The following is a 14,239-nucleotide window of genomic DNA, read 5'->3' as shown; positions in this document are numbered from 1 at the left end:
CCCTCTGGTCTAAAAAAAATGCTTCTTAAAAATACCTGTCCTCTGCTATCTCCATACTCGTTGGATCCTGCTGATACTGAAGTAGGCCGTATCGGTTTCTCTCTTTCCTATATTAAATATAATAATCATTGTGTACGGGCTTTGTTTCAAAGGGATATTGTCTCCAGACCTGCTATTATATAATTTTGGAATGGTTGTGCTGATAATCTGTTATGGAATAAAATCCGGAAACTTCCTCATAAAAATTTAATCACAAAAAAAATCAAAGAAATTTCGCTTAAACTCATTTATAAATATTACCTATGTAATTATTATCTTGTGAACAGATTCAATTGTGATATTGTGATATATACATTTTGTGATCTACATGATGAAACATTTTATCATTTATTTTGGAGTCATTCAGTTGGTTTTTGATCAGATTTCTGCTCCTTTATTAAGGCTCATATCATGCCCAGCTTTCAACTGTGCTTTAAAAATGTCAAATCTTATGTCAAATCTTATCATAAGGAATATTACTTAATTAATCTGCTTCTTCTGTTATAGCTAAATTTAGTATTCATAAATGTAAATTTGGAGGAAACAAGCATTTGCTTTTAATTTTAAGAGCAGAAATTCAACAATACCTAAACAATATTGGGTTTGAATAATAAGAAAGCTGCAAAGTGTGTTTTTGTTTAATTTTTAAGTTTGTCACTGTTTTTGTATGTCTTATGTTTGTTTATTTGGTTTACTCATTGTACCCCCCTGACTAGTTATAATTCTTAAAAATTAATACAAATAAAATAAAAAATAATAAAATAAAATAAAGTTTAGTGGCCTGGCATGAGCTCTTCCCTGTCTGAACCAACACACTCAACACAACTGCCAACAGACAACACAGACTACAATAAATTACTGCCTCCTACTGAAATGTCTGCTTTCAATGCACCAAATAAGGTGAAAGAGAGCAAACAAATCACTTTGCCCATGTTTCAGCAAAGATCTGTCCAGTTTTATTATAATTAACTCCAAGTGTTGTTCTGTACTGTGTTGTTTAGTGTGCACAACCAAGGCTAAACTCTACTGCATTACTGAAGCAAATAAGTTTTGGAATCAACACCACAAAAGTGTTCAAAAAAGCTAAACGACATGAGAGGTGAAGATGAGTTCAGCCTGACAACCTCAGACAAATCGGCCAAACCCATAATGCAATGCTCTAGTTTTTGTTATGTTTTTTTTTTTTTTTTTACATCAAGTCTTTGCTACGACATTCATCAAACTGAAACGAGCCAGCAGGAGCTGTGGCAGCCCTGGGCGTGTTTCAGCAGAGAGAAGAGAGATCTTATTTTCACTATCCCCTTCCTCCAATATGTGGGCGTAGGGGCAGATGAAACAGGTGGATGGTGAAATGGAACTCATAAAGCCAATTTGGCGAACACCATTGATCGCAGTCCCCACCTTTCTGTTTGGATGACAGGTCTGAAATGGAGGTGCGCGCCGGGAACGAGTAAAAATACTCCTGATCTTACGAGGTTCCGTAAATTTTGACTATGCAGGTGGACTTGCTGAAATGTGTTTTATCATGATTAAAAGCCACTGCGGTCGAGCTCAAGTTGCATGGACACTAGAACACACACACACACACACACACACACACACACACACACACACACACACACACACACACACACACACACACACACACACACACACACACACACACACACACACACACACACACACACACACACACACACACACACACACACACACACACACACACACACACACACACACACACACACACACACACACACACACACACACACACACACACACACACACACAAACTACCAGAAGTAGGTTCTTATCAATATCTGCACTCTGTTCAATAATGAAGCATCTAAACTTAGACATTGCTAAAACAACACTTGCCAAGCAACCATGTATGGGCAGTTCCTTAAAAAGAAAATCATATGAAAGGTTGTCTCAAATGTACACAAATGTACAAACATGCAGAGGGTAAAACATCCTCTCTTGGCGTGACTTCACTCACAACAAGACTCAATTAAATGTGTCTGATTAAAGAATTAATGGAGCAGTTAAGTTGTAAAACTTTCAGAGTTCCACAGTACTCCTGTTTCCTGTTTGAAACGGACACGCATACACAAAACTTAAGTGTGGAAAACACAAAGCGAGCGGCAGGCAGCAGCAATCAGAGGGCTGGATCATGCCCCTAAGCCCTTGAAATAAATGGATTATTGAGTTAGCTTGCTCTGCTGGAAAGAACAGTCTTCTCAGGCAAAAAAATGTCTTTAAAAAGTAATGACCAAATTATCAACAATAACTGGTACACAGTGCCATTTCTCTGCATTCGTGCACAAGTACTTTTTACTTGATAAAGCTAACATAAAAGAGCAAATAATTAGATGCGTATTTTTGGGAACATTACAGCATGTGATTGCTGCTTTTTAAATTGTTGGAACGGTGGGCCAGCTGATTCTAACCACAAGTTACAAAAGCAGCAGGTTCTCTTTTCTGGTAAACACTATTTTTGTGGTCTGCTTCTCTGGTCTTTAACTACACAGGAATCTGTGCTGCTCGATTTCCACAGTCAAACACCATGCAAACGGACATTGTCAACTGGGCAAGAGGAAAAAGAAGAAAATTAGACCCAGTTGCCAGCCCACTATCACAATGTACTCTTTGACCTCTGAATGCTCGTCTCTGACATGTTCATTTAGTGAAAAATCTTTGTTTGGTTGCAAGTTCATCTTTAGGTATTTATAGGCCTGCATATCACCCCAATAACTCCACAAGAATTCAAATGACTATAATTTATCATGTTCTACAAATAAACCCTACTCTCCATGTATACTGACTTTGTTGCTTAATTTGATCATTCTTTGAGTGTTGAACCATCACCATGGTTTAAAATACAATATTTTAATCCATTCTGCTGAATAGAATTTTTTATGAATTGAGTAAATAAAATGTAGTATATTTTGTGCAAAAAGTATTAATTGACACAGACGCAGCTGGGTAATTTCCATAATGACCAACGCAATCTACCAAGGGCAGAGCAAATTAGCTTCTGGTTTAGGACATGCTTTTTTGGGTCTTTAAATAATGGCGCAAATACATATGCAATAAGGTCAGCCGCGTGAAATAACCGTTCACGCCTTTTCAGCGCTAATTTTTCACAGCGTGTCTTTAGTAAACCCTGACAGTAGTTTTTTAACGCCAAAAGAGGGCTTGCGCTGGCGCAAGCTGTTAGTAAAGCTGGCCCTAAATGTCTTTACTATAACTTTTGATCAATTTAATGCATCCTTGCTGAATAAGTTTTCTTTAACTTCTTTCACAAAAAATCTTCCTGACCCCAAACTTTTGAACAGTATTGTATATTGACATTATATTGACAATTAAAAATCCCCACTATGCAACAGTAATTATTGAACATATATTTAAATAAATTCCACAGAATTCTGTAGATTCCCCCCTCCCCCCTCCAGTGCAGTAATTAAGATGTGACACCCACAATGTACTGAAATGTACCAACCAGTAGCAGTGATGCATCAGTAGCATAAAATAATCTAAAGATAAAACATCACGATGAGGGTTGTTGCTAGTCTGCATTGTTTGTTTACAGTCATTTATAAATCAGATCTGCACCAAAAACACCAACAACCATCCCATAACTTGGCAGACAAGGAACAGTGTTGCGATACGTTGTCATAGCAACAAATACCAGGGAACAGGGTAGCATGCAGTGATATGCAATGATGAGCCTCTGATAAGGATATGTGTGTATATGTGTATGCGTTTCACAGGAGTGGAAAATAATTTTAGACACCCGTATTTCCGCCTAATTTAGCCAAAGTGACTTCCGCATTAGTGCCAGTGACACTTGGATGATGTCTGGCCTCCAAAAAGGCACACAGTGGGTTGATTGGCTTAGGCGATCCTGAACAACATTGCGACATAGTGACAGCACTAATTCCAAACCCAGGATAAGCATCTTGTCTGTCCCTATACTAAGCCTCTCAGCAGAACGCTTTTAGTACTTAACATTATGAGGCACAGGAGGTTTAACAGAATGTTGAATCCATTTGGGACACATTTCCACAAGCTCAATTTTAAAATTCTGTCTTGCATGTGAAATGTCTTTTCTTCCTTTTCTTTAGGGACTCTTCAGGTGATGAATTTTGTCACTGCTTCAGGCTGAGGCTGACATTGTTACCTGTTCCCCACTGTGGAGTATGAGATTGGTAAAAAAAATTTGCAACAATCAGACAGACATATATTTAACTCTGCTTCTGAATTGAAATTGTCCTCAGTTTGTTTGCAGAACGTTTATGTAATGTATGTGTCTCTCTCTTTTCTATGTTCATATGTGATGAAATTTGGTAATGTCTAATATTAATTAATATTAATGGAAAAGGAAAAGGAAAAAGAATGTGTTCAAAATAAAGAGCAATTTAACACAAAAGGCACCTAGTACAACAATACAGTGCGTTACAGTGAATAGTCCGCATTAGGCTTTCTAAACACGTGTGTCCGTGACTCTGCATCCATTCTTGGATCGTGCTGCAGTGGGAGCAGACGCAAGGAGCGTGAGTGGCATAAAAATGACAGCGCACAAAAATGAAGGATTGCAGGCGGGAATCCCTTGCTGGGAAAGATGTTGAAGACCAAGGTATGAAGGCAAGAGGATGAGAAGAAAAAAGGCTATCAGACACAAAGTCCAGCCTGGACGATTAAAAGCAGGCAGAGCCAAGATGTAAGTCAAAATCAGCCCAGTGCCCACCACACCGTAATCCTGCTGACAAGAGAAGCTAGAAGCTGTTGAGAAATAAATCCATATACAAAAAAAAAAATCTAATATTTTTCTATACAAATCCATAAATATGAAAGTAAGTGAAAGTAAAGCGAGTACATATCAAACAATCTGTAATAGGCAAAGCAATAGTGACACATGGTAAAAACATTGTTACTCACATTTGTGTGTTGCGACAATCAATATAGTCTGCACTGCATCATTTTTGTTTTGTTTTTTAGTCTCTCTGAAAAGCCTGAACTGTGTCTTGCTTAAAAACAAATTTGCGGTAAAATGAAACGGACATCAGCCATGTCTTACTGACACGATTTGGAACTTCTTTAAAAATAAAGTTCATCCACGCTTTTTTGATGCTAGGATCACAAGGAAGGCAAAGAGTCTTGTAATCCTCAGAGGCATCTCTATGGTTTTGTTGCTGGAGTAATCCTGTGTTTGTGTCTCTCTCGTATTTACTATTACATGACGTGTGAATCAGTGAGTGGGGCTAAAGAGGCATTGATGTAGAAGTAGTCGTTTTTTATGTAGAGGCGGTCTTTCATCAAGCTATGATGTCATACTGAGACAAAATCTAAAACGAGTCATTTTGGGACCTTGGTTTCAATAAAAGCTGTTTTTAGACTAACAAGGAAGTTTTGAGTTCTAAAACTTATAGGATTTTTAAGGATTCTTGCAAAAAAAAAATAAAATCTTACAGTGAGGAAAATAAGTATTTGAACACCCTGCTATTTTGCAAGTTCTCCCACTTGGAAATCATGGAGGGGTCTGAAATTGTCATCGTAGGTGCATGTCCACTGTGAGAGACATAATCTAAAAAAAAAAAATCCAGAAATCACAATATATGATTTTTTAACTATTTATTTGTATGATACAGATGCAAATAAGTATTTTAACACCTGTCTATTAGCTAGAATTCTGACCCTCAAAGACCTGTTAGTCTGCCTTTAAAATGTCCACCTCCACTCCATTTATCATCCTAAATTAGATGCACCTGTTTGAGGTCGTTAGCTGCATAAAGACACCTGTCCACCCCATACAATCAGTAAGAATCCAACTACTAACATGGCCAAGACCAAAGAGCTGTCCAAAGACACTAGAGACAAAATTGTACACCTCCACAAGGCTGGAAAGGGCTACGGGGAAATTGCCAAGCAGCTTGGTGAAAAAAGGTCCACTGTTGGAGCAATCATTAGAAAATGGAAGAAGCTAAACATGACTGTCAATCTCCCTCGGACTGGGGCTCCATGCAAGATCTCACCTCGTGGGGTCTCAATGATCCTAAGAAAGAACTATATGGGAGGAGCTGGTCAATGACCTGAAAAGAGCTGGGACCACCGTTTCCAAGGTTACTGTTGGTAATACACTAAGACGTCATGGTTTGAAATCATGCATGGCACGGAAGGTTCCCCTGCTTAAACCAGCACATGTCAAGGCCCGTCTTAAGTTTGCCAATGACCATTTGGATGATCCAGAGGAGTCATGGGAGAAAGTCATGTGGTCAGATGAGACCAAAATAGAACTTTTTGGTCATAATTCCACTAAACGTGTTTGGAGGAAGAAGAATGATGAGTACCATCCCAAGAACACCATCCCTACTGTGAAGCATGGGGGTGGTAGCATCATGCTTTGGGGGTGTTTTTCTGCACATGGGACAGGGCGACTGCACTGTATTAAGGAGAGGATGACCGGGGCCATGTATTGCGAGATTTTGGTGAACAATGTCCTTCCCTCAGTTAGAGCATTGAAGATGGGTCGAGGCTGGGTCTTCCAACATGACAATGACCCGAAGCACACAGCCAGGATAACCAAGGAGTGGCTCTGTAAGAAACATATCAAGGTTCTGGCATGGCCTAGCCAGTCTCCAGACCTAAACCCAATAGAGAATCTTTGGAGGGAGCTCAAACTCCGTGTTTCTCAGCGACAGCCCAGAAACCTGACTGATCTAGAGAAGATCTGTGTGGAGGAGTGGGCCAAAATCCCTCCTGCAGTGTGTGCAAACCTGGTGAAAAACTACAGGAAACGTTTGACCTCTGTAATTGCAAACAAAGGCTACTGTACCAAATATTAACATTGATTTTCTCAGGTGTTCAAATACTTATTTGCAGCTGTATCATACAAATAAATAGTTAAAAAATCATACATTGTGATTTCTGGATTTTTTTTTTTGATTATGTCTCTCACAGTGGACATGCACCTACGATGACAATTTCAGACCCCTCCATGATTTCTAAGTGGGAGAACTTGCAAAATAGCAGGGTGTTCAAATACTTATTTTCCTCACTGTACTTTTTTAAAGGAAATTAATACTTTTATTTAGGAAGGAAATATTAAATTAATCAAAAGTGATTTGAAAAAGGACTTTTAATTGTTACAAATAATTAGATTTAAATAAAGACTGTTCTTTTGAAGTTTTGTATGCTTAAAAAATATATATATCACGGTTTCCACAAAAATATTACACAAGTATATTATGTTTTTTTTTTATCATTTGGTCTGCTGGAATTGAAAGTCTATTACATCACTGTAAGCCTGAAAGGAGTTTTAGTTTCCAAGATACAGATGTACCTTATTAATTTAAAAAGTGTTTTCATTGAGGATCCCCTTGAACAGGATGTATTAGATTGATACTAGGTTCAATATGTGTCCAGGAAACACTCATCACTGTTGAAGTGCAGAGCTGGTAAAGTGAATGTCGTGGTGTTTGACTACAGTGCTCGCCCTTAATGTTTGAGCTCTGATCGTTGCAGGTCTGGGATCAGGGCGCGGAGTGAGTAAATATTTACCACAGCGCAGTGGGACTCTTTCCGGAAAGTCCCCGGCACTAAGCAGTTTCTGAACAGAGGGAACACCCTGCTGTCAAACACAGGAGAGACCTCAGGCAGACACACACAGATGGACGTTCACATGTGCTGTGGGGCTTTGCAACAAGGAATATAACACATAACATAGGCTTCCTTCGTAAACACAGAAAACAAGGGAGGAGCTCACAATGGAAATGTTAGGGGCCACTTTAATACGAATGAGTGCACTGTGCAGTAACACAGAAGAGAAAAAAAGATGTGATATGACTTTAATATTGCAATCATGATTTTCCTATTGAAATCCTAAAGGTCACAAAACTAGAAGCGGGAGATGCAAGGAGGCTGATAAATGAATAAAAAGGGTGGGAGAGGTACAGATGGTGGAAAGAAAACAAAGAATACATTCTCCAAACCTTTCCTGCTCTCTTCTTTTGAAATAACATGAAATACGCAGAGACAAAATGGTACTATAAAAAGATTATATATATATATATATATATATATATATATATATATATATATATATATAAAGGCCTGAACTTTGTAGGAAAATATAATGTAAAAGATTTTGCAATCATGTCCTGCCAACCTGTCTGTACAAGTTTAAGATTTTCCATTGCGCACAAACAGAAACATACACCTTGAGTGTCCCAGAGTGTCTCAGAGTGACTTCAACATGTCCTGACTCTCCGGAAAGCAACAACATAAAAGGGACCACAGCACTATAAATAAATGTTGCAATGCTGCAAATATGCCCATCACTTCAAAACCCAGAATGGTGGTGACGAATGGATGTAGCATGTTCAAACTCTCCTTTGTTAGGACAGTAGAAAATCTCAGTAATAACATGAACAGCTTTTAGGCCAGAGTGATGGCACTGAAATACAGCTACAACACCTTAAAACACAAAAGAACAAGTACTTATGCATGCCGTTCTTAGTTGTGCTGCGAGTCAGGTTACATTGTGTGTCTCACACACACACACACACACACACACACACACACGCACACATCTTTGTGGGGACTCTCCATAGACGGAATGGTTTTTATACTGTACAAACTGTATATTCTGTCCCCTTACACTAACCCTACCCCTAAACCTACCCAACACAGAAAACTTTCTGCATTTTTACATTTTCAAAAAAATATAATTTAGTATGTTTATTAACCCATTTCCCTCGTGGGGACCGCTGGCTGGTCCCCACAATGGAGGTGATCTCATGTTTTACTATCCTTGTGGGGACATTTGGTTCCCACAATGTAATATAAACAAAAACACACACACACACACACACACACACACACACACACACACACACACACACACACACACACACACACACACACCTATTTGAATAAGGGTGGCACAGTCATGCAAACACAAACTTGGACACTTGAGTTTCTCTCTTTAGAGCATGAAGGTATGACAGTGGGATTAAATTCCATGGAAAACAAGTTCACAGTTCAGTCAGTGGTAGTGCTTATGGGTGTGATTGGTTTAACCAGATCAAGACTTGGATCAAGAAGCTTTAAGCTAAAGTGTGTGCTTTCCACACCATTAGCAGCACCAAATACAACTGCAAAAACAACTACTGTTTTCACACTGGTTTCCCAAACACTGCCACTGGACAAACATGTAGTCCTGCCCTAAACAGAGCAATATTATAATCCAGATTGCGTTTAAAGCTACCAAAATTCTCTCAAAAATCTGAGATAAATTCCAAAGTGAATTCATAATTCAGTGATGTTACAAAACTAGGACACACCTATTATAATCAATAAGTAGTCCAGGCGTTTTAAGCCAAAATGGGGGTCAACCGTGAACAAATTGCAACAGAATCAAACTCAACTGATTTTGTATCCTCAATATGTCCTGAGTAAGGAAAAAAAAGCCCCGAAGAATCCCATTAGTGGAAAGTTCAGAAAAAGACCCAAATATATCCTATTCATGTGCCTATTCATTATTTTTCTCACATGAATAGGGTAAAAAAATGTAACCTTTAGATATCACCATGAAAATTACTGAGTTGATTACTTATAACAAGACAAACAAAAAATGTATTACAAGTTTTTTTTAAATTGTTTGTTAACATGGACAAACGGTGCATAATCTAATTACAGATGTGCTAATTTGCATAAATACCACAACAGATCGAAACATTGGGTATAGCCAGGAGAAAATGTCTTGTTGAATCTTGTTGACATATAACAGTAAAATACTAAATGTTAAGGTCTGAATGGAACCCATTTAGGCTACCCATGAGCATTAATACATAGAGGCAGGAAGAAGGACTTTAAACCAGCCTTTATTAATTATTATTGCAGAGATGGGGTTTGGGGCTGGGTTTTTTAAAGGCTGGTTTAAAGTCCTTCTTCCTGCCTCTATGTATTAATGCTCATGGGTAGCCTAAATGGGTTCCATTCAGACCTTAACATTAAGTATTTTACTGTTATGTGTCAACAAGATTCAACAAGACATTTTCTCCTGGCTTTACGCAATGTTTCGATCTGTTGTGGTATTTATGCAAATTAGCACATGTGTAATTAGATTATGCACCGTTTGTCCATGTTAACAAACCATTTAAAAAAACTTGTAATACATTTTTTGTTTGTCTTGATATAAGTAATCAACTCAGTAATTTTCATGGTGATATCTAAAGGTTAAAATTTTTACCCTATTCATGTGAGAAAAATAATGAATAGGCGCATGAATAGGATATATTTGGGTCTTTTTCTGAACTTTCCCCTAATAGGATTCTTCTGGGCTTTTTTTCCTTACTCAGGACATATGGAGGATACAAAAAATCAGTTGAGTTTGATTCTGTTGCAATTTGTTCACCCTTTTTTCCTAAAACGCCTGGACTAAAGGTTGTCTATAGCGCTTGCACTTCAGATGCAACCCGGTTTAAATAAACAGATTTGATCTGAAGTTTTTTACTTTGTAGTTTTACTGAGTATCAAATATATTAGCAACTTTTACTCTCTACTTGAGTACATTTTTGAATAAGTAAATGTACTTTTTACTCCAATACATTTGTGATGAGTAATGCAATTACTCGTTACATTTTGCACAGCACCAAACTTTTTCTGCAGCAGTTTCTCTCTGCTATAAAGAAGCGATATCGCCGTTTAAAGGCAGTGAAGGAACAATATCTGTGTGTTTTGCCTTTACTCACCCAAACTTGCCAACAAGGCTACTTCACGTGAATGCGAGTGCATTAGCAGGTAGTTGTGAATCGTAGGTGTTTGATTTAGGAGATGAGGTCATGATGAGGCCGAAACCAGTAGGCTACATCCAGAGCAAGTTGACTTTGATTATTTAATTTTACTTAAAGGAACCGTATGTAAGATTGTGGCCAAAACTGGTATTGCAATCACTTTCAAATTACTGTAGAGCGGTGTATCCCCTCCCCCTCCCCCTCCCCCCTGACTCGAGGTTGCCAGATAAGCAGCAGGATCCAGCAGGAACGTAGGCTGCTACAAGGAGCTTTCAACTAGAGCAGAGCTGGCAACCCGGATGCCGAAACACTACTGACTTCGTGATTGGTAGATAGGTGGAGGGTGGGCCATCAGGCCAAAACACAACATGACAACATCAACATCAGTTGAGGGCTGCAACTTCACTTTTAAATGACAATATCCTGGCCGGACTACTGTTGTCAGTGATATAAGTATTTGAAATGAACATGATTTCTTAATGTCTAGTGACATATCAGGGCCATTTTATGATTAATTGAAATACATCTCTTACATACGGTTCCTTTAACATTATTTTATTTATCCGCTATACTGATGAGACCTTTTTGAAGGATATTGCTTTACTTTTGTGCACTTGAGCTTAACTGAGACTTGAAGGAACACTCCACCGTTTTTTGAAATAGGGCTTATTCACCTTCTTTCCTACATTTAGATAGGTGGGCAAATGCATTTTTGTCTCAGTGCATGCATTGTTTTAGTTTGACAGGGTCGGCACTAGCTTAGCTTAGCATAATGAATGGAATCCTTTGTTGCCAGCTAGCATGGCCTGAGTAAAAGTGATATATTTTTTTTTTAAAACCCACCTAATTACTTCTTGTGGCCTGCGTATTCACAACAAGTACAAATAGCGATGCAGATTAACACTAGGCGATTTCCTAGGCAGATATTGACTTGGGACTATATTAGGGGGAAGCACAGGCGAAGCACTGCTACTTGGGCGCAGAGATATCACGCCCAAGTAGCAGTGCTTCGCCTGTGCTTCCCCCTAATATAGTCCTTAATATATAAGTCAATATCTGCCTAGGAAATCGCCTAGTGTTAATCTGCATCACTATTTGTACTTGTTGTGAATATGCAGACCACAAGAAGTAATTAGGTGGGTTTTAAAAAATTTTTATATCACTTTTACTCAGGACATGCTAGCTGGCAACAAAGGATTCCATTCATTATGCTAAGCTAAGCTAGCGCCGACCCTGTCAAACTAAAACAATGCATGCACTGAGACAAAAATGCATTTGCCCACCTATCTAAATGTAGGAAAGAAAGTGAATAAGCCCTATTTCAAAAAACGGTGGAGTGTTCCTTTGAGAGTTTGTAGACATTTAAGAGGCTGTTGTGTCTAACTATATTTATTGCAATATTCAGTTTGAGTAAAATACTTAAGTACTGTTAAAATCAGATACTCTAAGACTTTTACTCAAGTCATATTGGAATTGGTGACTTGTAATTTGTAATGGAGTCATTTTTGCTGTAAGGTTTCTGTGCTTTTACTCAAGTATGGTTTTCAGGTTATGGTTTTTACACCTCTGTTGTTTCTTTGTTTTAAAATGTTTTACGCTGGTGCTCCTACGAGGCTGATGAACACGTCATGAGAGGAGAGATATTGTTGCAAGGTTATGTAAACGTTTTTGATGAAAGATTACAAGGGCACATGAATTTAAAAAAAAAAGTTCACTGATAAATCTTTTAGATAAAAGACAATATTCCATAAAAAATAAGTATTGTCAATTTTTACTTAAAATTAATAAACAGTTCTCAGTGTAGCCTATATGAAGAATAAGCTATGCTGTTGCCCTACACAAAATAAAAGAACTTTTTGATTGAATTGGCTCTGGATTCTCTCTTTCTCACCTCTCATGTTGTGACTGGTGTGTTTCTATGGTCTTCCATATGGCAGCCAGAGAGAGCTGCTGCTGTTGCATCATTCAACTCTGTATGAGAGGCCCTGGCAAGGTATCAAAGACTTGCTCTTATGGTAAACACTACTATAGTACAGGCCTTGAAACCCACCTGCCAGAGCTCCAAAAACCACATTAAATGGCACACACGCAGGTCTGGAATCAGTGAGAAAGAATTCCAAGATGTGGTAAAAAGGAATTCATAAGACGCACTCTGGCCTCAAGGGTCCCCCCCTTTTTTTAAGGCGTATTCCTCAGGTGAATCTATCATGAATTTGAAAATAAAATGCAATTTTTAGGGCGACCTCCAATGCCTCGCTTCATGACAGTTTGAAATACGTTCTCGCTCTGGTTATAGCAAGCAATAAATCACCTCTTGTGAATGAACAAATAAAAAAAAAGAGGTTCAAAATCTGTCCTGTTTAAGTTATATATTAAAAGAAAAAAAGCTCACATAGGACCATATGTCAGCATAAGACTGCGAGTGAAAAACTAAGCTGTCATCAACCCAGACATAAAATCAAGATCTGCCCGCAGACATCAGTTCTGATGCTGAATGAGACACCATCTCTGCGTCTGACTCGAACAGCCACATCACTCACCCTGCAGACAGACATCTGGTTGGTCGTCAGGGTCCCAGTCTTGTCTGAGCAGATAACGGAGGTGCATCCCAGTGTCTCCACCGAGGGCAGTGAACGGACAATGGCGTTTTTCTTGGCCATACGACGGGTTCCTAGTGCCAGGCAGGTGGTGATGACAGCTGGAAGACCCTCCGGGATAGCAGCCACTGCCAAGGCAACAGCTATCTTGAAGTAGTAGATGGCACCTCGGATCCATGAGCCGCCGTGGACCGGGTCGGCGAAATGGCCGATGTTAATGACCCAGACGGCGATGCAGACGAGGGAGATGACCTTCGAGAGCTGTTGACCGAACTCATCTAGTTTCTGCTGCAGCGGAGTTTTCTCCTGCTCCGTTGACGCCATCTGGTTACGGATCTTACCGATTTCAGTGGAAACACCAGTGGAGATGACAACACCGATGGCCCGACCCGCAGCGATGTTTGTGCCCTTTCGGAAAACATGAGAACAGGCATATTTAAGCACATATACACCTAAATGAAACAAAGCCACCAAAGACCTTTCAAATATAAATTTACACTTTTGCAGACTTGGAAAAAACAGCATCAGATGTTCCTCAGTCTCATAATTTTATAAAACGTAGCTTGGAAAAATCATTGACTTGTGTAGAGTTAGCTATAATCTCATTAGTGACATTTTCCCCTGATAGGAAACTACATCTTTCATTACCACGATGTGTTGGAAAATGCATTAAGTTGGACTATAAAAGCACATGGGCCATATGCATTTTATTTTAAATGACTAAAGAAGAAAACAGGGAGACTGCATTAACTCTGACGTTATACTATCACTCACTAGGCCAATAACGTCACCTGAGGTGTTCCCTAT

At 38.8% G+C, this 14,239-nt stretch overlaps 1 protein-coding gene across 3 annotated transcripts in view; it reads right to left on the bottom strand.

Annotated features, from left to right (window-relative positions):
* The window catches only part of atp2a3 (ATPase sarcoplasmic/endoplasmic reticulum Ca2+ transporting 3), an 83,577-nt gene that overhangs the window by 21,441 nt on the left and 47,897 nt on the right, over positions 1-14,239 (bottom strand). For all 3 annotated transcript variants that reach the window (XM_084114402.1, XM_084114401.1, XM_084114403.1), the window contains exon 8: positions 13,376-13,840. In XM_084114402.1, the coding sequence (XP_083970528.1) occupies positions 13,376-13,840 (465 nt within the window). The remainder of the gene's footprint in view (positions 1-13,375; positions 13,841-14,239) is intronic.

The sequence above is a fragment of the Abramis brama genome (genome assembly GCF_963993115.1).
Source record: "Abramis brama genome assembly, chromosome: 5".
NCBI lineage: Eukaryota > Metazoa > Chordata > Actinopteri > Cypriniformes > Leuciscidae > Abramis > Abramis brama.
This window is presented reverse-complemented; position numbering and strand designations above follow the sequence as displayed.